The sequence below is a fragment of the Rhamphochromis sp. 'chilingali' genome, assembly GCF_963969265.1.
Source record: "Rhamphochromis sp. 'chilingali' genome assembly, chromosome: 17".
Lineage (NCBI taxonomy): Eukaryota > Metazoa > Chordata > Actinopteri > Cichliformes > Cichlidae > Rhamphochromis > Rhamphochromis sp. 'chilingali'.
In genome coordinates, this window is record NC_137944.1 from 21,399,342 (window position 1) to 21,426,806 (window position 27,465).

The window sequence follows — 27,465 nt, forward strand, 5'->3', positions numbered from 1 at the left end:
CCCACATTGCTTTAATAATGTTAAGGCCTGTTAGTGTTCTATTTAGTGCTTTTCTACTCAGGTATAGTTTTACTGCATTTGGCATGTGTGTGGGATCATTGTCTGGCTGAAAAATGAAGCTACTGTGGTGTGTTGAGTGTAGATATAACACTGGTTCATTCCTTGAGCTAAAGGGGTTTTTTTATGCTTGAGTGATTCATAGGTCAGTGTTAAATGGCTTAACAAACAAACAAACAATCCTAAAAATGGTCAGCAGTAAATCCAAGGTCTGGACTGAAAATGAGTAAAAATGTGGCATCAATAATAAAACGAATGACACTCATTACACAACCTCCTTCCCGTTTTTTTTATTTCAGAGCAAGACAGTCAGTAACCTGGGTTACAAGGTCATTAATTACCACCAGAGGAAAAATTACAAAAAAAATTACACATTTACTAAATTCAAAATGAAAGTTTTCAATTAAAAATTAAAAATGTGAAACATTTTTCCAAGTGTTTTTAGAAATTTGAAATCCAGTGTAATAAGTAATAATGGTAACGCATGCGTGACTTTGATCAGAAATGTTATAGATTCAAGCTCCATAAAGACTATTAATATTTTCAAGCTGTTGCTGATAGTCTGCCACTGAATCTGTCTGATATCACAAATAGTCTGTGAAGGTTCTCAGTCATCCAGGTCATCGTAGTCAAAGGAGCTTGCAAAGAAAGGCGTCTGGACTTCTTTAAGTTGCTTGAAGACGTTTCACCTCTCATCCGAGAAGCTTCTTCAGTTCTAAGGTCAAATGGTGGAGAGTCCCAGATATAAACCTAGTGGGAGTGACCCCCCACAGAGGGACAAAAGGACCCCCTGATGATCCTCTAATCGCCTGAGCCAAGGTGTGAAATTGGGTGTGGGACCCAATCAGTTTCGGGTGTGTTCATTGTGAAACCTGGCCCCACCTTATCATGCGAATTCCTGAGGTCAGATGGCCCAGGATGTGAGTGGGCGTTAAGGCGTCTGGGAAGGGATCTCAAAACTGGATTATAGATGGCAGAGAGTTGGTGTCGTAAACCCCCGCCTCTGTTCAAAGATGGTCGCTGAACCAGAAACTGGTTCACCCGAAAGACAAAGCGCCAAAACACAAACTTAACAATGTGGTGTATGCTGTACAGTGCAGCGAGGAATGCTCAGACCTCTACATTGGAGAGACCAAACAGCCACTTCACAAGCGCATGGCACAACACAGAAGAGCCACCTCCACAGGACAAGACTCAGCAGTCCATCTGCATCTTAAGGATAAAGGACACTCTTTCGAGGATGCCAATGTTCACATTTTGGACAGAGAGGACAGATGGTTTGAAAGAGGAGTGAAAGAAGCCATCTATGTCCACTGTGAGCGACCATCTTTGAACAGAGGCGGGGGTTTACAACACCAACTCTCTGCCATCTATAATCCAGTTTTGAGATCCCTTCCCAGACGCCTTAACGCCCACTCACATCCTGGGCCATCTGACCTCAGGAATTCGCATGATAAGGTGGGGCCAGGTTTCACAATGAACACACCCGAAACCCTGGCTGATTGGGACCCACACCCGCTTTCACACCTTGGCTCAGGCGATTAGAGGATCATCAGGGGGTCCTTTTGTCCCTCTGTGGGGGGTCACTCCCACTAGGTTTATATCTGGGACTCTCCACCATTTGACCTTAGAACTGAAGAAGCTTCTCGGATGAGAGGTGAAACATCTTCAAGCAACTTAAAGAAGTCCAGACGCTTTTCTTTGCAAGCTCCTTTGAAATCACAAATACTATGTTTAGGTTTCCTCTTGTGGCTTTTATTGTTGAAATGCATCTGCACAAACCTAGTTTACTTGAGTAAATGGCTTGAAAACAGATTTGCTTGCACACAACAAATCTAGCCACAGGATGAAATGGACAGACTGACAGATTGCACTGATCAAATATTCATGCAGTGACCTGCTACAACCCCACATTTCTTTTTTTCATTTTGTGAACATGACTGTGCACTTACTTGATGGAAAACACAATTGTATCTGCATTTTGCACATGTAAAGCTACCATGGTATCTGAACCAGCACAAAAGTCCAAGCGAGTTGAATGAAAGCCACTAAGTCATCTGCCAGGATCCTACAGATAAAATATACACACATCAACAGTTTTGACTGGACATTCGGATGAAGAAAGGATAACACGAAGAGGGGGAAAAATCAAACAATTTAAAAATGAATCACAGAAGAATTCATGTATAATGTAAACGTTTACATTGAATCTGAGTAACTGTAAGAACCATGTAGTCACACCACAGCGATCAAATCCTAAATCTGGTAATTTCGCAATTTAATCCTGAAAGTCTGGTGACGGAAACCCCTTACTGTGTCTTCCATCATTTAATACTTGTATTTTATCCATCTATCCATGCATGGCCAAAAACTCTCAGATGCTCTCTTGGCGCTCACACATGATTAATTTTCAGACAGCTGGTAAAGTCTCTGAAGTCCCAGTCACGTCTTCTACTCCAACAGTTTATGTGCCACCTGATACCTTACCATGGTTTCAATTCAAAAAAAAAAAAAAAATTCAGTCACAGAAACTTGTGAAAGCTATGCACAGTGGGAAAACTGGTATACAAATATTGTGCTAACCCACGTCCTCAATTACAGAGATGTTAACAACATGCACCATGGGTGGCCACTACCCTGTCTGTGCACTGCACTGTCCAGTGCTTTAAATGTATTGTTCAGCTGAGCAGATTCAAAGGGAAGCATTTGGAAGGAATGTTGAGCATGACCCATGTTGCTCTTGATGATGACCCACTGCTCTTAGTTGCATTAAGTAAAGCAGATTTTTGACTTTGGTTTATTTGATTATCTGGCCTAGAAAGTCTGAAAACCAAGGGTATTTGGCATGAACTGCATGTTGCATGAATAATTGGAGTACTGTGTTGTTCATGCAGCATTCCTTGAAATAAATCAAAACACAGACCAACTAAAACTGAGAAACATGTTAAAGTACTGTTTCCACTGACTGCCCATGAAGTTGTAGGTAGTCATGTAAAAAACAAAAAAGAAAACAAACAAAAAAACCCTCACACCTTTTTTTCAGAGAAATAACATGATTCATAGTGTATTAGAAAACGTCTGTTTCTCTACCAGAAAAAGACTATATGGACGAAAGTACAGTGACACCTACACCTCAGCACTCAGCGACCCCACTCTGTAAATTTACATGGTCTGTAACTTTATGGCTGAGTTGCTGTGTTTCCTAAATGGTTTTGATTTGCAATAATACTACTTCACTTTGTCAAGACACTGTGGATCATTTGTGAATTAGAGTATTTTTTTTTTTAAAATAAGTTATGCAGAAATTCCAGCCTGAAAGCCTGATTTGAGCCAGTTACTAATTGCATAAAAATGTCTTGAATGTGCTAGTCACAGTGTGTGATCCCCAGATGTTTCCTGGCTTATATGAACTCCATTCATCATATCTATTTGTTGCACCAAGATCAAGAAGAGAACAGGCAGGTGAGACCATCCCAAAGTTCAAAACCCAGTTTATCACAGTCAATAATTTTAACTTCCAGCTAGAGTCAATAAATAATCGACTGGGGCAGAGAGGAACTGTTATTTCAAAGTTGCACTGGGGCTTTTTTTTTATCATGCAGAAATCAGGGAAGGTGACCTTTACTCACTGATGGCAACTTGCAGTGGGAAAAATGTTTTTATACCTTGATTAATGTGATTGTAGAAGAAATTCACAAATAGATTTAATTTCCAGTTGATAGACAGCATCACCTTTGATGTTGTCAATAATAATAGTTATTTAAAAAGAACAGATATTTACTGTTAAAAAAATGCTTTTACTTTCAGATACTAGTCAAGGTGAGACAGGTGGTGACAAAAATGTAAAAATGTCATTTCAACTTTACCACAAAGAAACCCAAGAATTTAAGGCTTTTTAACTGAAAAAGAAAAAAAGAACGGTGACAGTTTTAATGCATTTTTTTAAAAAAAGATTACTTTTACAGCAACGGTCAAGCTTGAACCATGAAACCCCAAATAACTGCTTTTAGGCTAAAAACTATTAAAAAGTTGAATATTTTAATATTCATATTTTCAATAACACAAATTCTTCTTATTTTTTATGTATCGATTGTGACACCATACCTATATAGCTGAGATGCAGTGCAGGGCATTTTACTTTTTTTTCCAGTTCTCAAATTGTAAAGGATTTGGAAAAAATATGAAAAAAACCAAAACAAAAAGAAGGAATAGAGAAATGTGTCTTTTTCTAAGCTCATCGAATATTTTTCTATCCAATTTAGGGTCGCAGGAGCCTAAACTGTGTCACAGGGTGAGAGGCAGGAAACACCCTTTACTGGTTGGCTGTCTATTACAGGGCTAACGCAGAGAGACAGACAACCTTTCACACTCACAGCCAATTTAGAATCACCAATTAACTTAACAAGCATGTCTATGGACAGAAGCCAGAGCACCAGGAGAGACCGCCACACAGAAAGGCCTCAGTCAGCTGGAGGACCTTACTGTGAGGAGACAGTGATAACTACTGCACCACTGCGCCACCCCATAAAATATGTTTTTACTGAGCAAGGTCAAATATTTGCATGTGTGTGAGTGGGAACAAATGACTTGCAGCGTATCGTGCAGTCTTCTCCAGTGTATTTAATCACTTAAATTTGTATTATGTTGACAATGAAATTACAATTTGTTGCTATGTGTCTATGTCTGTTTTAAGTAATGAAAGAGTGAAAAAGAGACTGCAGGAGAATAAGCCACAGGTTTGGCTTACGTAGCAAGGCGACTGGAATTATGCATGCCATAAATCTTCCCCACAGGCACACACATACACACACAGACAAGCACAGACAAACCTATGGACATGAATGCATTCACACAACACATTATCTTCTGTTATCTTAGATAAGCAAAGAATCCTAATCAGCCAATAAGAGCACAGAGGGCATCTCTGACTTTCTCCCAGCTCCAGTTTCTTTAGACTGGAGTCGGGAGAAAGTCTCTTTGTCTTTGTGGAAACAAGAATTTTATATAACCTGGCAAAAATCACCTAGTCACCTTATTTCCTTTTGTATTCTCTTCTGTTTTGTTCCATTCTTTTCCTCTCTTGTTTAATTAACTCTGTATGGCAATTTGGGCCCTAAACGCCACGTCCGAGAAAGGTTGATTAGTGCAGCTCGCTGATTAGAAATTATGCCTGTTGAAGCTAATGAAAACAGTTCATTCCCCATGACAAGTATCAAGGCGACTCATTTCATTTCTACATGACCCAAATCCTTTTTCCTCAACTGAACCAAACCAGATTTTCTCTCCTGGCACTATATTGTTGGTAGTTGCCTCACACGTGCCTGATGTAATTAAAGAAATCTTTCCATCAACAGTGGAAGCTTCTGTTCATAATTTGTCCGATGAGATATGCAAAACAAGGTTGTGACATCAGACCTTATATTATATGATATGCGGATTATCTGATTTGAACGAAAACTAGAAACTGCTTTGTTGGGACTGTGGGGCTGTGTGGTTTGATCAGACTTCACTATAAGCCTTTTAGAAACCAAGCTTAGCCAACTTCAAATCCATTACAAAGTGAAGAAAAAAACACAAAGAAAGAACAAAATATTGGGAATTTTCTTTCGTGTGGTTGCTTACCTTGCTTTAGCTTGGATAGTCTTCACTGAAAAAAAAAAAAAGTCGTCCCACATGGATGACCAAATCCACACAAAAAAATAAAATAAAATTCACTTTCTGAGTCACAGTTGGTTTCTATTTTTGCTTGTTTATTTAATTTGAATAACTGATGTGACCAAGACATAGAAAACTTAGTGAAGCATCAAACAAAACAGTTAATAACAGCTATGCTCTATAAACAATGTCTTTCTTCCAATACTAAATTGGTTGCAATGTTTGTTGTCTTTTATTACTTTGATTATTTTCACTCACCAGATTTGGACGTGAGATGTTATTGATTAGCTGGCTTATAACAATAAGTCCATCTTTAAGGGATGATTTTGTGTGAATGAACCACAAAAAAAATTAATTTGCATTTATATAATTGAGTTACTTTTTGTGAACCAACATCCTAAACACTTTGTACAGTGTGCAGTGACATTTAAACATTTAAACAGTGTTCTCACATTTCACAGTTAATAAAATAACAAAAAAAAATTCATTTCAGGGTTAAAGGAACATGTTGAATGTGAATAGAGTCACAGACAGATGCTATTAAGCTCCACTGATTGACTGATAAAATCATACAAGTAGAGTTTAATAGCTTATCTAAAACAAGATTCTTTCAGGGTATTGTGTTTCTTGCAAGAAGAGCTCAATAAACTAATTCAATAACTAAAGGAAGCCGCAGTGGCAGTGATTGCTGCCGCAAACCAAATGTGGATCACCCTGTTGCTATCAAAGGTCATTTAACACCATGTGAACATTGCTTAAAAGAATTCGGGCAACATCCGTAGTGTCAGTATCTGTTAGAAGGACGTTTTCTTTTACTTAAGCAATTTGTATTGATATTAAAACTCAAAATGTGAGACGGATCTCTGCATTTTTTAGTTTATTCAATGCTTCATTTTTAATGAGATTATAGGATGAGAACAGTTTGAAGCTTTAAATGTTTTCATATTTCTCTCCTTTGACAAAATGAACGCTTGCTTTAAAAAAAAGAAAATGAAAAAAGAAAAATTGAAAAGAATAACACATAAAAACTGCCCTACCTGGTCCTGAAGTTAGCAGGGTGGGGATGTCCGTCGTACAACGACAGGAAGTCATACTCTTCTTCTATGGCAAATGACAAGAAGATGAGCTGGATTCTACTTCCTTCCTCTCCAACAATGACCCAGGTGCAGTTTGCTCCATTTGGGTAGCCATAGGGAAAGCCAGGAGATTCTATACTGCCATTTCGACCTTTCAGTGTACCCCCGCATGTGTAGATAAAACCTGAAAGAGAAAAGAGATTTGAGCACATCTTAAGTTAGAGGAAGAAAACATAAAGGTGCCAAACTGAAGTTGTGACCTTAAGACATTATAATAAATCAAGATAATTGAACTCTCAAAATGTTTAATGTTCATTATTCAATATTTTAAAACGTGAAAGAGTGATGATGCTAGAAGTTTCACCTCCGTATGTCTGCCCATTGTGACAAAAGGATTTCGTAACTGTCGCACAACTATTTATTGTAAGTGCAGCCATGAGTCTTCCTCAGCACGTGCAGTTGCAACAGCATCAGTGTGTAACTGCCAGTGTATTAAAGCTGGTTCAGTTGTCATTATGACAGAGTAGTAACTGCATAGCACATTCAAACTGTACACAAAACCACACATACGCACACTAACAAGTACTTATTACTGCCTTTTTTAAACACAACCATTAGAAGTGACAGTCAATTATTCATTATTATTTTATGTAAGACCACTAAAAAGTCAAAAGAAAAAAATATATACAAAACATTGCTTTTAATGAATGAACCAAGAAGCAACGAGTCAGCATGAGTGATATTAAGTAGGTCAGCTTCGTTTTGATATATCCTGGTCTTTGATGCTGATCTATGATTACGTATTAATAGAAATATATGAAGATCATAGAAGTAAGTACTTCCCAGAACTTCTTCTAGGGTAGCGCTGCTTATCTATAGTTTGTGATGCACTCCTTCACAGTGAGGGCATGGGGCAGGGGCAGGACTTCAGAACAGCACCCCAGGAAGTGGTATTCACATTCAGCATGGGGTGCTTGAACTCGGGTCCCCCGAGTGACTGGAAACTCTTTTGCCACTGAGCAACCTTTCCAGCTCACTTAAAAGGTGAAATCAATGAGAGACCGGTGCATTCTCCTGGATTCATCCTATGGGCATCTGCAAGATCAAAAGCTGGCAATTCCTTTGTTTGCTGCTAATCAATTACTGACATGTTAAAATGCACAACAAGCAAAGGGGTGTGTCAGTCAGCGGCAGTGCCTTTGAACATGACTCGGCAATTTATAGCTGTACAGAATAACCATTTGCTTTGTTTTGTTGAGACATCCATCTACAACAACTGAAAATGAAAAACGACACCGATTACGCTCTTGCTCGCACCATACAACATCAAAAACAGTTAATGAATTCTTCAGGGATGGAGAAGATAAATACTACTTGATCTTAATGAGCTCCTATAGGCTCTTTAAATGACTTTGTTTATGTGGTGGCAGGCTGGTAGCAGGAGGAGACAAAGAAAGTGGGTTTAGGGGGGTGGAGGGGTGCAAACCTGACATCTAAATCAACTACAGCACAAAATATTGGTGCAAAATATGGGTCTAGAGGGACAGGTGCAAAACTAACTTCTAACATCAACTACAACAAAAAATCTATATTTTTTGTGACAACAGTAAATATGCTTTTCTTGCTTCCCAATGCTTTTTTCCCTGTGAGTAAAGCACTGGATAATCAAGCAATTGTGAATGATATTAGTGCAGTATTAGACTTAAACTATGGTCAGTCATTCAGAACTCTGTTTGTTAGAAGTTATTAAAGTTCAGGTTTCGAGTTAAGTAGTCATAAAGGATGACGCGTTGTTGCTAAGAAGCACTGCTTGTGGTATTCTACTAAAACAGTAAAACTACGAGAAGTGTAATTCCTGCAGACATTTTCTAATGATATGGCAATAAGTTGAAAGAAAGGTTTAACACAGCAACAGTGATCCTTTGCACTTTCTTTTATAAGGTTCATGTACTGATAAATTAGAAGTGAAGCTAATCCTGCTGCTGTACTTATTTTAAATCTCTCCGGGTTACAGCACCTGCTAAATGCCTAAATTATAAAATGTAAATGTAATTGATCTCCTTGGACTTTACAGTTCACATCAGTATCATTATCTTCTCCCTTTGATCTTAATGATCCTTTTATATCAAATACACTACAGGTGCTAGATGAAAACCTTGGAGTGTCCAGGACTGAAGTCGGTCCAGGCTACTGCTTGCAATGCTCTATCGATCCCCGATGGAGAAACTGTTCACTTCTTGTACTTCACAGGGAGGTGAGATTGCAGAGTAAGCTCACAGAGGAGAAACCATTGTTCCTGGTAAGGATTTAACATTATTCTGTTGAAGGACACTACAGCAAAGACGCTTGCTGTTATAAATGCATGTCTTCTTGCCAAGAAAAAATATTACAAATTGCTAAACATTTATGCCTGTTTTAAATAATTTTCCCATTAACCTATAAAGGTGTTGTTAGTCTTGTTTTTTAACCATGTACAATCAGCAAACATTCAAATGAACAGAATAAAGAGAAAAAAAGCTTTAAAATAGTTTTCAAGAGCCTTTAATGCCACAGTTGTTTGGCTTTGCTGTGCTGTTTTAGCTATAAATGAAAGTGTTTTGCTGAAAAATGCTATTATTGGATGTTCAAAGTCCTTTAAACTTCTAGGCTTTCATCAATCTCATCTGAGTGCAAAGCTCAAATCAGGATGATCATCCCCCTGACTTTCATGTTTATGAGCCTTGTTATTTACCATGGCAGCCAGGGCCATGGGGACAGCAGGGACGATCCCGCTGGATGCTTTTCGAACCAATTATCCAAGACAGCATCCCAACCAAAATGATGTGTGTCTGTCTGTGCGCGTGTGTGTGCGCGCGTGCATCTGTGTGTGCTGATGTCTGTGCGTGTGTGGTGTTTGTCCAACCCTCATTTACCCAGACTATTCCAAGGCTATCGCAGTGACAGATGTAATCACCAATGGCAGCCTTGGCTCCAATTAAGGGCTGGTATCTCTATCCCTTCACAACCAATCAGAGATGAGATGTTGGGCAACCGGGAGGGACAAGCTAAGCCATATGAGGGGATACCTGTGCACAAACACGCAAACCTACAAACCTAACATGCCGCTGGTCACCCTGTCTACATATTTTTAATGAGGTCAAAGGAGTGAAGAAGAAAAGGGAAGAAAACAACAACAATAAAGAAGAAGATTTTGCAAGGTACAGCAAGAAAACAAGATACTTATCTGCCATTTTCCCAGTTCAAAACTAGAAGGCCCATGTGGTTCTTAACCATCATACAATGAAATGTTTCAAGGAGAGTTTAACAGAAACCACAATTCATAAAGGGAAAAGATATGAACACAAATACAAAGAGCAAATGTCTTTGATTTCTTTGAGTCTAATCAAGTGATAACTGATTCAAATGACTTTTGGATAGTACTTGAATTTGGATTTGTCTGTTTTTTAGACTTATTTGCTTGGTGTAGCTTATTTTGCTTTTGTTTCTAAACAAAATTGAACATTAAATGTGAAGTCATCACAATATGCAAATATGACTTACAATTCTGTGTGTACTTACAAATCTAAGGGTATCTTTGCCTAGATTAGGCATCTTCATTATACAGAAAACCGAGGACACAAGGTGGGGTGAATAAAGAGCGAAAAAGAGACAGAGGGACAGAGATGGAGAGCTGAATAAACAAAGAGAAAAGGACAGATTTCCCCCTCGTTCATCACTGCGCAAGAATGAAAGGATGATTTAAAACTCATCACTCAGAGGGTGCGAGAGAGTGTAGGAGGAGGAAAGAGGTAGAGAAAGAATTGAAAATATCGAAACAGAGAAAAGGGAGAAGTAAAAGGAAAAGAAGGCTAGACTCAGCGGAGGAGAGAGAGCGAGAGAAAGGGAAAAGCAAGCAGGAGACAGGGGTAAAAGAGAGACTTCTAATTATGGTGACTACCAGACCGAAACTGACAGCCCCTCTACACACATGCACACACGCAGATGCAGGCATAGAGTCACAGACAGACAAGCATACATGAACACACACGTAAACACATAGCTTCACATGCACGGGGCAATTCCGAGGAATATACACACAAATCCATGCATCATTCACACAGCTTATTGAATATGCTTGCCATTTAAACCTTTTACACGTTATTCCATTTACTTTGTTCACAATTCTTAGCTTACTCCCCTCTTGCCCCCTACTCCCCTCACACACAGCACACATGAAGCGTCCTCTCAAACCCTAACCTTGCTAGTTAACCACACACATTATCTATAATGACGTCCTGAAGTAGCATTTATGCTCCTCTGACTAATTGTCTGTTTGGTTTTAGTAACTATATTGGGTTTATGTACTCCCATAGCTAGATCAGGCCAAGTTTGTTTTTGTTTATAGCAGACTTATTGCTGGATAAGTCGGTGAAGCAGACAGGAAAGGAGGGAAAGAGAGCAGGGGGAATGACACGAAGGAAATGGCTCGGAGCAGAATGAAACCCGGGCCTCTGCAGTGGCCTTGCGGCGTATGGGTCGCCTACTTAACCCAGTGAGCGAAACTGGCACCCGATTAGGCTGATTTTGACCCATAGCAGAGGAGGTTAAAAGAAGTAGCGAGACACACCGAATTGAGTCAGATTTTGGCAAACACTGTGAAGATGAAGTGTATTTTTTGCCTTGAAAGTGTGTCATAACTGGACCTATTTGTTGTGCAAAGTCATTATATCCAATATAACCATGTCTGTGGAGTGACACTGCCCTCCACAAACAATTTAGCACATGCAAACTTTGCTTATAGTCAAATACAGGCCAGGTGTGTTTAATTCTTAAAGGGATTTTGAGTAGGAATTCATTTAAAGGAACACATATCCCCCTGAAGACTTAAAACGAGATGCTAATTGGCAAACAGTAAAAGATTTGTGGCTGGACTGGGTAGCTCCCAGGTGTGAGTATCTGCGCTGGTGCTAATGAGGAACAGGGTTTAGCTGGAAAAGAGCATGCGTGCTCAGCAAAACCTTCCCTGGATAAAGAAAGCTTAAAGACAAAGAAGAAAATCTGCTTCGTGAATTGAGTGGATTTAATGAACCCTGGTCTACAATATAAGCTTGATCTCTTTTCTCAAAGCAATATCTCATCTTGAATGTCTAAGATAACACTCCAGGAAAAAAAGGAAATGTGGGATTAACAAGTGACTTACCCCAGCACTTGTCACACCATTGTGAGAGAAGTCCAGTTTTATGGACAGCTAATTAAAGATATAGTGTAAATTTTGGACTTTAAATAACATATCAGCAAATATTTTGAGAAGTCTAATTCAATTCAGTTCTGTTCAATTCAACTCAGCCCCACAATAGCACAGAGACCCCAAAACTCAGACGACCCCATGTGAGAAAGTATTTGGCGACAGTGGGGAAAAGAAAAACTCCCATTTAATAGGAAGAAACCTCCAGGAGAACATTTCTCCTGGGGGGTTAATCATTTAACTAATGATTAAATGCAAACTGTTTGCAAAGCCCCCAGCAGCCTAGTCCTATTCAACATAACCAAGGCAGTGTTTAGGGTAAAGTGATCCAGCCATAACTATACGCTTTACCAAAGGTTTTAAGTCTGAGCCAGTAGTCTGAGAGCAAAGTGCTCTATTTCTTTTCAAAAATAAAATTGTTCTGAATAGCCAGTGAATGTGAATACGATTGTTTGCGTGCATGCACCCTCTGATGTTAAAGATATTTCCCAAATTACATTGGGCAGAAATTCTGTTTCAGTTTTTTAGGCTCAAAAGCTTTGTTGACACTCTTATGTTGTTGCAAGATTAATCTGTGGTGTGGGAAAACTTCTAGGTTCATAATAGGCTGGACCATGTACCACTGAGCAATGATTTGTGATGGAAGAGTAAATTTGTGCAGTCGCTAAGACATTCAAAATTGAAAAATAATGCCTCAAATGATTGTACACTTGACTATGGCGTCTTTGAGCTTGCAAAATAGACTTCTGCTTCGCACTTTATTTTCTCAAGAGTATCAGTAGCAACGCCCACACACGCCCTGGTCCGGAAAACTAGTGCAGGCTGAAAGAATCCTTGAGCCTTTAAAGTCAGTGAGAAAAGCATCATCATGAAGCTAGGGAAATGATATTAGTCAAACTGAATATATAAATTAATAAAAATCTGCCATTGCCATTCAGTAAGATAATTTGACTTTACACGTTCTGAAATAAGCTTGATGATTCTGAAGGGGTGAAATCAATTACTAGGCTTGTCATTTTGCAAAGGGAACCCTATGATCACTATAGCTATTTCCACATGGTTCTGACTGCTAAATGAAGAAAATGTGAAATTATCCTATTTTTCATTTGAATGCAATCTGCACTACCCCCTTAAGGTTTCTGGGCGTCCCCATTTCCTGCTAGGGGGTGGCAGCAATGTCTCCATATGAGACATATCTGTGTGGGTGTGCACACATACTGTAAAATAAAATATTAGCCATATCCTGAGCAGTGCAGTGAAATTACACAAATCCATCCCTGAAGAATTTTTTTTTAAAGTTTAAATTCCTTTCCACCTCTATGCCATGCTCTGTCTGTCTCTCCTTCTCCTTCTTATTGATCTCTTTCTCTCTCTTTCTCCCTTCATGTCTCTCAGGACCTCTGTGGTACCAGATTCGCTTAAAGGGATACTTCGTCTAATCTCACACACACTCATTTATGATTAAAGAATGGATTTCCCAATGGAGCAAACTGACCAAAAAAAATAAAAAATCCTTGCAGACATACCAATCATTCAGTGAGTATTCAGATCACAACTGCACTCAAAGCACCAGAGGACAAAATATAATGCATGTATTGGTGTGCACACGTGTGCATGAGTCCAACGTTAGTTAATTTAAATGAGCTGTGCATGGCTCTGGAAAATGATTGTATCTGTAATTGTCTTGTGGTGGTTTGGGATGATTGAGTGAAAGAAAGATGAAGAAAATTAAGGAGCGGTGGCAGAAAGGTAGATAAACTGAGAAAAAAAAACGATGACAGAATGAAGAGTGGAGTGCACAGGAAGGGAAAATGTGAGGAAAATGAGAGAGAGCAAAGAAAAAAAATTGCAACAGAGAGAGACATAGCCAAAGAGAGTAAGCATGTTTGAAACGTCCCATTGGTTCCTGCTGTCAGGAATGCTTGTCAGCCAAGAATTAGACTGCTCCACACTGCCACTGACTGACAGTCGGCCTGCGGTCTAGACTATACCCTGGAGTGGTAGAGGCTAAATAAGGGAAATGCCTAGAGAGAGACAGAAGGAACACACCGGGCTGAAAATCAATTTATAACACTGTCAGTCAGGGGAAGGAGGGGGGGGCGATGGAGTAGAGATAAAGAGAGAGAAAAAGAGAACAACAAGAATGAGACGGAGGGACACACATAAAAGTAAAGACAAAGACAAGATTTGAGAGAACAGTAAACAAATGGGACTGATGGAGAAAAGATGAGAACAGAGGGGACTCTTGCTGCGTTAAGGGAATCAGAAAGAAAGAGATGATGAAGCGGTAAAGAGGAGAGGTACATGGAGAAATATACAGACGCGTGGTACTCTGCTTTTATGCAGCCACTTCAGGAGGCAGAACCTCTTTATATAATACAGCGCTGTGGGGACATAATCAGCCTAAGATAATTTAATCACTACTGTTCCAAAAAAAGGAAAACAGCACTTGAATGCTGTGACTGCAGAGTCAGCATACATTTGTTTAGCTATTTCCTGGTGATAAATTTTGATAATGTCGTTATAATTATCTATCTGATCCAAAAACATCCTAAACGCTGGCTTGTTACCACTAAATTCACTACACAACACTGCATTCTGTTACTTTAAACGGAAGATATTAAAGGAGAAATTTTTATTATCCCAACTTGTCCATAATATACGCAAGTATTAGATATTACTATGAGTCCAGAGATGAGCAGTTTTACTGTCTCCTCACTAGAGCAACAACTTCAACCAGAACCAAGGTTTAAACTTTAAATGACAGCAGAAATTATCAGACTAAGGTCCTGTAAAACTGCTGTAAGCATTTGTAAGGAAGCGTGAGGCAAAGCTGCACTATACCGGTAAGTCATATTTTAAGATCGTAAATATAGGTTACTGAAGAAATGAAGAAAACTGAGGTATGATTTATTCAGCAGGGTCAGCCCTTCCATCATTGCCTTGGTATAAGGTAAAATGGTGTGAAAGCTAACAAGTCTGCTGTCCCATGTGGCTTTTGTTGTCTAGAGTTATTTTGAGGATGAGCACTGTCTGGTGAGATGTGAGTTAAGCAAAAGCCTGTGTGCAGGTGTGATGCCAGGGCGGTGGAAGGGACAGAAGATGAGACAGAAGACGAGATCAGGCCACGATATACCACTGATCTTTGTGGGTGGTTACAATTTTCAACAAAATAGGGACTTTCTAAGATAGTGTAAAACATATTTCCGCTCACCTATTTGGACTAAAACTTAAAACCTGCTTGCTGCAGTGTGTGGGCACCCATTGTAGTTTAAAAGCACAAAGTATGGTTACATCACTCCCTTTGTAGTGATAAAGGAAGCACTTTGTAATGGTTATTATATATCTAAAAAATCTAAGCAGAATGAAAATCTGAAATAAACCAGAAAAATACAGAATGACTGTTGAATATTTCTCGAATGTATTAAAAAGCTTCACCTGTCAATCAAGACATCTTCAGCAATCCTGTAGCCTACTTTACACCATTGAGCTCAAGAAAGCCAGTCTTTATCAGACTCAAAACTGGCCAAACGAATGATGGAATGGTTGAATGGAAACCATTAGTGCTGTTGGTGACTTGTAGAAACACAGATTTACTGTTGAGGCCATTTAAAACTGTGAAGGGCTTTTATGCCCTCCTAGAAGATTATATGTAAATGCAATAAATAATCCAACACCATCTCAATTCATTGTTACTTTCATCTTTATGCTTTTACATTTTGAATGTGATTAGCTTTCCATAGTCAAAATGCATCTTCACAACCGACTTGTTCCTTTAAGGCGTCTTCCACATCTTCTGAATGTTGATGGCAAATGACAGCATGTTTTTAACATACTAGTGGAGTGATTGAAAATCCCCAGCATAGTCCTGAAGTAAGTGATGCAGGGTAGGGTTTTTATTGCTTCTATCACCTTTTTGTAGCTCCTACATTAGCTAAACAGTTTTCACTGGTGTGAAAACTCATGCCAGGAAAACGTCATCATTAAGAATTTTAAATTATAGATCAGTGTCAGGTCTCCTGACATGAAAATATCATGCAGGTTTTGTTGCACATCTTCTACTGGAGCCGATTCATCTGTTGCATTTGTTTCAAATTGCTCCAATAACCAGCAACGACTGTGTGACAAAGTGGCTAGGACTGAATTCGTTTACCATTTGTCACTTGCATATATTGTTATTTTGTGTTCTGTTATCTTATAGTCAATCATAATGCTTTAATGTAAACACAGCACATGTAACTTTGCCTCTGCATACTATCCCGGGTCTGTTTGTGGTAGCATTGGTTCCATTCATTACATCTGTGCAAATGTTCTTAAAGCTAAATGTCACTTCATCAGTAGTTGATTTGAATCTTTCGTTTGTTTATACTTACCATTGTGTGTTCCTTTGTGCAGGTCCTATATGAACAGGAAGGGCCGCCCCAGTACTTCCTGTTTTTATAGGACATGATGTCATTGCTCATGTCAATTGGGTGTAACCAAATGAAGGGGTGTTTCTTTTGTGTAAAATTGTTTATTTCCTTTAAAATAACCTCATGAGTCAGAGAATGAGTTTGTTAAGTGGAAGAATGATTATATTCCTTTTTCTTTGTCTAGACTGTGTTATTTAGTCTACCCTGTTTTCTCAATGGTAGAGGTTAATGAGGTTGAGATGTGAATGGAATTCTGTATAAAGCAGGTGAGATTTTGACTGCCAGGTTCTTCTGTTTCGTGGAATAACTGTTGAAAGGCAATGCCAGAAAATAAAGAACACTTAAAAGAAACTTGAACAGTCTGCAGATGCTGTCTCTCTATCACTTTCCATGCTGCTTATGTTATGCTACCTCACAGACTGTACAACAGACTTTTTTCGAAAGCGGAAATGTACAAACGTTCAGTGGTGTTTTCTTAAAATGTGATGCTGGATATAGTCAAAGTCCTTCTAGAAGCAAATCTGACCCTCTTCTTTTTTCAGCTGGTGCTTTTAGGGGTCGCTACAGTGGATATTCTGCCTCCATTTCATCCTATCCCTGACCTCCTCTGCATGAACTCTCTCACTCATCCATGACTCTTCTCTGTGATTTTCCTCCTGCCTGGCAGCACCATATTCAGCATCCTTTATGCGATATATGCACTATACCTCCTCTGCACATGCCCAAACCATTTCAACCTTCCAGTTAAGTACTTCAAAAGCTGCATTCTTTTTAATGGCCATCAGGGGGAAATACTTGTGGGTTCTTTTCCTACAGAAGTCTATATGAAAAACGCCACTAGAACTCTGTAAGGACCCAATCAGTTTATGGTCTCTGTTACCAGTGTACCAAATAAAACATTAACTCCATTTGGCAATTTATGTGTCAGGCAGGAGAGTTACGCAGGATAATCGGTTTTACAGTCAAATCCAACGCTTACAAATCACATATGGGTTCAAAACACCAAGATAGCGATGGGAAAAACACCCATTGTGATGCTTCAAAACAGGAACCCAAAGACCAAATTGGTCATGTAATGATAGCTACAGCCATCTTTTATATTATCTATGGTTTAGAATGACCAATACCCCCCCCCCCCACACACACACACACACACGCACACACACAACCAGCTTAAAACGTTTTTCACAACAAGCTTTTAAAAAGCTTCTTTCTCAGCCTGGAAGTTATACTACTACCATTATTTTGCAAATTCACCTATTTCAATTTATGATTCCTTGACTGTCATCTCTCTTTTTGGTAACATCAGAATCTAAGTAAAAGTAAAATCAAGTAAAAATTGTAACAACTATGAATAGGAATATCAATTCTGTTTTATTCTATTCTACTCTATTCTATGAAAAGAAATTACAGCCGTGCACTGGAAATGAACATTAGTATTATGCAAAAGCACAGTGATAAGCCATGATATTTGAAAGGTATGTTTCTGACTGCAGCATGCTGACTTTTATGGCGGCTGGCGAAATAGCAGCTTAGAGATACTCTGGCACTCTGGGGTAAGGGAAGGGGAAAGGCACAGTAAGCAGTGAGGACAGGAGGTGGTGGGAATACGCAAACACTCACATTCCCTGATAAATTAAAAAAAAACCTCTTTCTAAGAAAGTGGGTCAAAGAGAGCAGGGAAAGAATTTTAAGCAAAGAAGAGTTTTTGGTAAATACAACCTTGAGTGTGTGCTTCTGAGCAGTGAGGCAGGGAGGGAGTAAAGCAGCAAGACACTGAATGACTACTTGGCTTTGCCCCTGTAAAGATTAATACTGTACTTATTGAGTTAGTCCCTGTGTTTTAAAAATCTGAAAAGGAGAAAAATGGTAGTACTACTGGAAAATCTAAATTACTGACTGCTGATTACAGCAGTCAGTTGTTCTATTGACCCTACTGCATGCATGTAGAGAAATGCAAACATACAGACATTATATTATGGGGTTTCATAAAACCTTTACTGAAAGGTAGGTAGATAAAAGCATAAAGAGTTAATGAGACAGAAAGAAATGGGGATGAAAGGCTGTCTTAGGGGTTTACTATTGATTTGTGTCTGCTAAGTGTCATCACCTCCAATGTGACTAATGAGGTCGCCCATGCAAACCCACACTGAGAGTACAGTCTTCTCTCCCACACTTCCTTCTTAATACAACGTTGCTGAAGTTCCTGAAAACATTTCAAAAACAAATCAACAGAATTTTTTCCCTCCCTTTTCCTATCCATCATCTTCCATACACCAACAGCTGGAAAATTAACATGAAGCTACTGCTGGAGTCACAACAGCCATTTTCAGACATACAATACATAACACTGATGGCTTTAGGGATGATATTCATACTTTCATAACAACTTTTTGCAAATCCTTTTTCAAATATTTTCACAGCCCATATGCTGAAAAAACTAGTAGCACTGGTAGCAACCAACATTTTCAGCATCAACTAAAGTGTAGTGTGAACAGCTTGTTTTTTCAGACATGAAGATGGCACATTCAGATGCCATCACAATAATGGAAAGGAGTGCATGTCTGAAAGGGGCTTAGGGGCCACTTAGGGGATTCACTCCCAGGATTATAATTTCATTTTCAGCTGTCAATAAATTTTGAGTATACAGAGAGGTGAAGCAGAATGGGCAAACATGGCAGCAGGTCAAACATTTCCTACTATTCTATTTATTTTCCTCATATAATTCTTATTTATTTGACATTTGATATAAAACGAACAAAAAAAAGAAAAGAAAATTGTTATAAGTTTACTCCTTATAGCAAAACCACACTCCTCCTATATTATACCTTAGCATTTTCTACTGCATATAACTAAAAGTATATATTTGTAAAAAGGAAAAAAAAAAGTAGAATAGCTGCTGACAAACTTTGCTTCAAATAGCAAAAACAGTTTCAATGCACAACTGAGTCAGAAACACAGCTATCAGCCTCCCTCTTTGTGGGATTTGTTACAAACATAAACATGTGGTCCTGAGGAAAATAGTCATTAAAAATGATTACTCTCATCTTTGTTTCTGTGCATATGACTTCCTTATCAGGTAAACATTAGCCTGATTTTCTTCTATGCAATTCAACTAACACAGAGGGTTAGGGTTAGCTAACTGTAGCTTTTAATATTTTAATTTTACTATGAATGTATGAAAGCCGATACTTCATGTTAGGGTGCCTGGGCCATCAACCCAGTGTTTTGTGTTTTTGGCTCTTTGATTTTGTTTATTTCATTATGTTCTAGTTTTCTTTGTCTAGTGGGTTAAAGGAATATTCTCAGTTTAGGTTCTCTGAGTGGTTTATGTTAGGTTGTTTATTCCTTGCTGTTAGTGATTATGTTTTACCTCCCTCTGTGTCTAGCAATGCCTTGCGTTTTGTGAATCTTGTCTCTGTTTTCATTTCTCCATCCGTAGTGTTAAGCGCACGTGTTTTGAGTTCAGTTTGTGTGTTTCTTGTTTTATTTTGATAGTCCTTGTCCTTTGTCAGCATGGTCTGCTTTGCTTCCTGTGTCTCGTTAGCTCTGATTTGTCCAGGCTGTGTTACCACCTGTTCCCCATCTTCTCGTTATCCCTCTGAGTATTTAAGCCCTGTGTTTTCCTTTGTCTGTGTTGTGAGCTCCCTCACATCTAGCTGTGTGTGCTGTCTGTTTAGCTACCTGTTTAGGTTAATGTATATTTCCAGTTAATTTTTGTATTTCCTCGCTGCCAGCGATAAAGCTTCGAGTTTTTGAGTTTATCTTTGGCTCCTGGAGTCTGCATATTGGGTCTTCCATTCTTGCCTGCCACACAGTTCATGACACTTCAAGAGGTAATTGGACTCTAAATTATAGTGGAAATTTGAGACATGGTAGGACTTCTTGTGGAATGTATCATCATCTATAGTGCAAACATATCAAAAGATTCATAGAATGTGGAGAAATCTCTGTGCGTAAGTGACAAAACTAAAAATATGGGTGCTGTACTGGCTTGCCTGCAGTCCACATCTTTCACCAAGGGGAAAACATGAAATGAAACGAAAAATTCAACAGGACCCAAGAGAGCCAGGACTGTGGGGCAGCAAGAATCATATATCAGACTTGAGTGGGACAATGGGGTGGTAAACAACTTACCACCATAAAATTAAAAAGGAGACAATATTTTTTTTCATCAAATACTGAAATGTTTCTGTTTAAACATTTGATATGTTTTCTATTGTAAACTAATAATGGATTTATGAGATTTGCAAATGCTTGCATTCTGTGTTTATCAACATTTTACACAGTGCCCTAACTTCTTTGGACCTGAGGTTGTATATGTTGAGTGCAGTGTGGTAAAGTGAAAAAAATCAAAAACGATAATGTAGACGGTGAATGTCACCTGTATCACAAATGTAACGGTGTATATTCTAAGATTTATGCTAGGCTTATAGAAGACAACGATGAAGTTAACACATGGGCCAGCTTCTGAAGACCCTCCCATGGCTGCAGTTACCCTCCAGAGTAGGATGGGGTTCCCTCCGAGACAATGAGAGGGTTGACACAGTTCTGTTCACATGAAGGCTGGAGCTGTTGAGACTGGCAACCTGGGGTTAAATTCACACTGTTTTCCTCACACTCTCATTCACACGCACACTTATCGTTCTCACTATGCTGTTGTGAAACAAAGCATTGCTAAGTGAAAAGAGGCTCAATTTGTAGTTGAGTAATCATCAGTTATATAAGCGAGGACGTTCAGGCATGCATTTAACACAGGACTGATGTGTGAATGTAGTAGTAAATGTAACGAACTTAAGGTACATACAATGAGTTAGAAAGGTCATTTAAAAGGCTGGAGTGCTGTACAGTCACTGATTCATAAGGCTAAAACTTGACTTATATGAGACTGCTACTACAAGCAGTATCACCCAGTCAACTCTCAACAGCAAAAGTGCATCGCAAATCACAGCAAGGACTTATTCACATGACTGTTCAGCAAACACCTCTTATCAAAATGAGGGCTTGTGACTTTTTTTTTTTGTAAAAGTGTGTGTGGTGGTGGGGGGGCTGCTGACAACTATCTGAGGATTCAATAAGTTAGGTCTCATTATTAGTTAGGTCTCATCCCCCTAGGGATGAATAAAGTATTCTGATTCTGAGGATTAAAATAAAAGTAAATGGGTAAACAAATGATCACATTCAACAACAGAGTACAGAGTGACAGGGCACAAGTGCTACACATGTGCCTTTACTCATCTGTTCCTGGTTTTGTGTGTGTTTTTGTTTTTTTGTGTAGTAGTTAAAATCTTTTATAGTCCATCCTGGGGCAAGCACATAGTATACCAACTTCATGATTCCTGATTTTTAATGATGCCAGCATCATGGGACATGTTGTGGATTGAGGCCAATAAGAACATTTCTGCCTCTTTATACCTGTTCTATCTGCTGTTTCAGCGCTTGTTGAGTTATTGACATTGTTAAGGAGGCATATATTTTATTTTTTGGTGATCTGATAACATAAATTTACAACCCCAAGACTTTGCTGATTGATTAGTAACAACCCAGTTTCTCTCTTTTTTAGGATCAATCAATAAAAGAGTTCAATACCAGCACTGGAAACCCTAAAATAAGTTTTCAAAAATGTAAAACAGCCATAAAGTCAATCTTGTATTTTATGTGCCTAAGTGTACAGTGCCTTATTATATGCCCTCGTGCTATTTTTTTCATATTATCAGGTTATTGAATCGTGTCATCTCTTTTGATCTCAACACAAGAGTTATATAATAAACTGTTTACTGTGACCTTTTATTAGATATATTTTTACAGTCTTCAGATGTTTAAATGATTGACACAAATTGCAGTTATAAGAGTTTTTCAAAACCCAAGTGGGCTAACTCAACTCACACAAGCAGAAATGCTTATTCACATGCAATAGACATAACTTAATCAAAATATGTAATATTTGACATCTTTCAGGCTATAATATTTATTTCAGAAAACTCAAAACAAAAAAATTCCTTTATATAGACAAGATTAGGCTATGATCACAGGATAGCTTTGTCTAGACATTAATACATTCTTTGAAGTAAAAGCATCCGTGTTCCCATTGCCAATAAGTGCTACCTCAGATTTCTTTAGTAAAATATTAAAGTCTAATACGGCCATGGCGAGATGTGGAATCTCGTTCAACCACTAAAACTTTTAAGTCATACGTTGAAAAGATGAGGGAAGGAAAGAGTAGCTCCCTTTTAATTCTGCAGAGATGCTAAATGTATTATTCAACTGTCATGCATTAAAGTGAGGCAAAAGTAGTGTAGAATCTAGAGTTAATATAAATCCTGTGCATTGTGCCATTTTAATAAAATTGGGAGACAGGGAATAGTGGCTCAACATAATGTTTAATGCATACTTGGAAGTGCTAAAGCATGTCGCCTGGCATTTGAGGGGCACACTTTACTTCTTCCAGGCAGTGTCCATAAGATTCACAGGACACCTCCCAATCTCACCTGTCAGGAGACTTATAACTAGCTGTGTCATTAGTGAGTGTAGTCTTATCTGCAAACACGCTGATTGCAGTCAGCAAAATATGTTCTCAGGGAGGCTGGAGAATATGTTCATTTTTTACCGTATCCAATTTAACTTCTCAGTTAATACCATTCTAGATAATAACTGTTCAGATGCTAGTTAGACTAGCAACTACCAATAATCCTGTGCTTGAAACAATGAACACTACTTTGGAAAAATTAAAGGTATGCTCAATTAAGAGTTGCATACAGTATGGTGTAACAATATGGCTTGGATGTTAGGCAAGTAACTACAAGGATTCAAGTATGTAGATAATTGTTCTTTTAAATATGAATGGACAGACAAAAACCCTTACCATCATTCCATGACAGCAGTTTAATGCATTTAGGCATGTAGACATGGTCGAGAGAAATTGCTGAAAGTCAACTAAGCATCAGAAGGTTGAAGAAAGGTGACCTTTAACATGGCATGGGTGTTGGTGACAGATGGGCTGGTCTGAATATTTCAGAAACTGCTGATCTACAGGAATTTTCCCGCATAGTCATTTCAGAGTGGTCCAAAAATGACAAAATATCCATAGTCTGATGAGTCTCAAGTGCTGTTGCATCAGAGTTTAGTCTAAATAACATGAAATCACGAGTCTCACCTTTTATCCAGACTTCAGGCTGCTGGTGGTGGTTTAGTGGTAGTCTATAAGATATTTTGACACACTTTGACCCCTTAAGTGCCCAAAGCATCATTTAAACACCACAAGCTACCTGCGTACGGTTGCTGACAATGTCCAACCTATTTTTTGAGAACAGTGTACACATCTTCTGATGGCTGCTGCTTTCAGTAGGATAACGCACCATATCATACAATTCAAGTCATCTCCAACTGGTTTCTTGAACAAGCAAGTGAGTTGACTGCAGCCATAGTTAGCAGATTTCAATCCAGTAGAATTGTAGGTTGTCAATATGGATGTGCAGCTGACAAATCTGTAGCAACTGTGTGATGCTATCATGTCAATATTGACAAAGTCTCTGAGGAATGTTTCCAGCACCTTGTTGAATCTGTGCCATGAATAATTAAGGCAGTTCTGTAGACAAAAGAGGTGCTCACTGGCCACTTCATTAGTTACACCCTGTACCAGCATGGTGTAACTAATGAAGAGTCTATGTCATCACCCTCTCTGGTGCCACTGACAGAAAAAATGTCCCATAGCAAGCGTCTTTCCCCCCCCATCCTCAGGCAATTTTGTACCCGTTGGCTGACAGAATTGCAAAATGAAGGCAATGCCTATAACAAACCAGTCTAAATGATGTCATTATTCCATAACGTTCATTTGAAGCAAAACTTCAGATGAACATGTTTGTTTTTTTATTTAAGAAAATGCTATTTTTACTGTTCCAAGTTCTTTTGAAGACAGACAGAAGGATTCAAGGAGCTTTATTTGTCATTTGCATCACATGTTAACATGAGGTGGAACGAAATTATGTACACACAGTGCGGAGTGAAAAGAAAGAAAAATAATGAAGAAACAGAATTTTTTCCTTAAAGTTATAATAAAGTTTTGCAGTGGAACATTACATTACTGTCAGGTACTGTATCTGAATTGTTGGTCCAATGTTTTGTCTTTGTGGGCTCACAATATTTATATTTTATAACTCGAGAGATCACAGCCAAATAAGTTCATCTGTAGGGCTTACAGCTTAGACGTCTTCTAATAAGTGTGGCAAAATTACGACTAGTGCCGTGACAGTGTCTTGGGACATATCATTATCTACTCTCCGCGGACAAATTTCTTTAACCATTTATCTGTGGTCGGCATCATCTCCACATCCTGAACCCACTGTTCAGCTTAAGAAGAAACTCACAAATTCAATTATGCTGTGAAATACTACAGAAATAAGACATCTGACTGACACTTTAACCAACGTGTTGCATCTGAATAAAATAAAATACTGCAAATTAATAAACAATGACAGAAGATTCAACACAACTAATGTGCGCCTTCTACTAATGTAAGTTGCTTTTATCTATTTAAATTAAAAAGCCCTCGTTAACATAACAACGGGAGAATATGGACGTGATTGAGGTGCAAAAATGCTAAAAAAAAAAAAAAAATCAACAAACGTCATCAATAATCAAGGACAGTAACATATCTTTGCATACAGAACGCTGGTAGAAGACTGAGGTTAGGAAACTCTTCACTTTGTACTTAACAAAGACAAAGACATTTGATGCCAAACTAACAACAGTGAACATCTGCTGCCATTAAAAAACACTGCAGCAAATGATACAAGAGTGTTTCTGACAGACATGATCCTCTGTAATGTAACTATTGTCCAATTACCTCTTAGATTGTCTTTTGGGAGGCGAAAAGGCATACACATCTACGGCCACAGTGTGTTATATGAAGCTGGCATTGAAGTGAAACTAAGCAGTCAGGAATAAGGAGTCAGTGTTGCTCTACAGGGAGCTTCAGCAGGGTCCATGGATGCTCTAACTGAGATATAAATCCCTACCATACCTAAAATCTGCCTCGATTCCAGGAATATGGAGGAAAATATTTTTTTGTAATCCTCAACCTCTTTCCAGCAGTTGCTTTTTGAGACAGACATTTCCATTATCTTCTAATATTTGGGTCTATTTCTGAGTAATCTTTCTTGGCAATTTAAAAGTGTAATTAGGCCACATTACTGCTTTCCGTAATCTATTTCTTTTTTTCCCCCCCGCCCTCGGGGTTTATATTTGGTGTTCATGCTCAAACCTGGCAACGATCTGAAAGCCCTAAAAAGAATGCCTGAGGTTTCCAAATTTGTGAAAGTATTTCCAGCAGGATTGCCATGTTGGAAAGAAGCACAATTATGACATTTTGAAGACTTGAAAAAAAATAAAAAAGCGGCTTTCAGTTTGAATGTCATAATAGCTCTCTGAGCACAAATTTAACCCAATTTTATCATTTTCTCTCTCTTTTTTCTGCCTGATTATTTTATCTAAACTAATAAAGCAGGTAGGCTATAAAAATATTCAGTAATAAACATAAAAACACATCAGTTCTTGTCCATTATGGGTTTAACATAGAAATCTTCACTGTGATCTCTGAGGCACAAATTCAGTCCTGCCAATCTTTTTTAAGTACATCCCTACTGTACTCTAACAGCTGACATACTGACCTTATACTTGAAGCCTACATTTCTATAAATCACTTCTTTGGGCTAACAAGATGAGAACTGAGCTCTGGTTCCAGTCAGCAACAGTACTTTTAATTAGAGGGGGCCATCTGTTAAGACTGCATCGGAACCAGTCACATACTGTACATGGGTAAACCAAGTCACTGATTGATCAAAACCAGTCGAGACTTAAAATTGATTGTTTCAGGCAATGATTAATTCACAGGACTGAACCCCATCAACAGCTGGGGCTGTGCTGTCACAGTGATATGGTTAATGAGTAGAGTGCAGTGACACAAAATGAACAATTCAGCGGTGTGGATCAAATTTAGTTACCTCAGGAACCTCTGCTTTGGGAAGCTCATTACGAACTCAGAGAAGTATTCGACAATATTGATCTCTGTTGGGAAATTATGTATTTACTTCAAACCCTCCGGTGTGGAAAAATAGATGCATTCAGGGAGCAATGCTAACCAGTTCAGTTATTTTGAACTCAAGATTCACATCAGTGCTGCCCCAAACACCTGAGGACTGTGGAAAGTTTCGACGTTGCATGCTCGCTTTAAAGTGCTAATCCAAGGATTTGTCAGTGCACTTCAATTAAGATTGATTCACACTGTAGTATCAGGGGGAAGGATACCTTCATTTTTAAGAATGGGAGGTTTAAAAATGATCCTAGATTTCACATACCTATTACGGTCTTTTATTAAACCTATTCTGCCCTGCAAACACAGGCTTTATATTACTATTTGTAGTCACTGATTTCAGTGTGAAATAGCCCCTATCAATTTAATTCAATAATCAATAATTTAAAAAAAACCATTGTTTTAGACATTTTTAACTGGCTCACTCGTAAGGGGAGCATCATGTTTAAAATGATTGAACAGGTGCTTTTAAGTAAAGGAGTTCTCTACTTTGTGGATAGACTTTTCTCTAACTGTCACTGAACTGATAGTTTTGAGGTTGAAGTATATTAAAGTCTATTCCTCTGCTGAGCCTGAGTCAAACCAAACATTGCTTATATAACACAGAATTGTCTGCATACAAATAAAAATGAAACACAAATGCCAAACCTGTATATAGTGTACATGGAAACATGGAAAGAGCTAAAACAATTAGGTGATACTTGGCTAAGAGAAAATGAATACACCATTTACAGTGCTTAACAAATTTAACAAATGCATCAATGTATTAAAAACAAGAAAACACAAATAGTTTAGAAATCTGTCAATAATAATAATAATGGATTGGATTTTATATAGCGCTTTTCAAGGCACCCAAAGCGCTTTACAATACCACTATTCATTCACTCTCGCATTCACACACTGGTGGAGGCAAGCTACGGTTGTAGCCACAGCTGCCCTGGGGCAGACTGACAG

General features: G+C 38.5%; 1 protein-coding gene across 1 annotated transcript in view; it reads right to left on the reverse strand.

The window, feature by feature from the left end:
• Window positions 1-27,465, reverse strand: part of csmd3b (CUB and Sushi multiple domains 3b) — a 416,246-nt gene that overhangs the window by 309,574 nt on the left and 79,207 nt on the right. Inside the window, exon 2 of the mRNA XM_080862956.1 lies at window positions 6,750-6,972. Coding sequence (XP_080719082.1) covers window positions 6,750-6,972 — 223 coding nt within the window. The remainder of the gene's footprint in view (window positions 1-6,749; window positions 6,973-27,465) is intronic.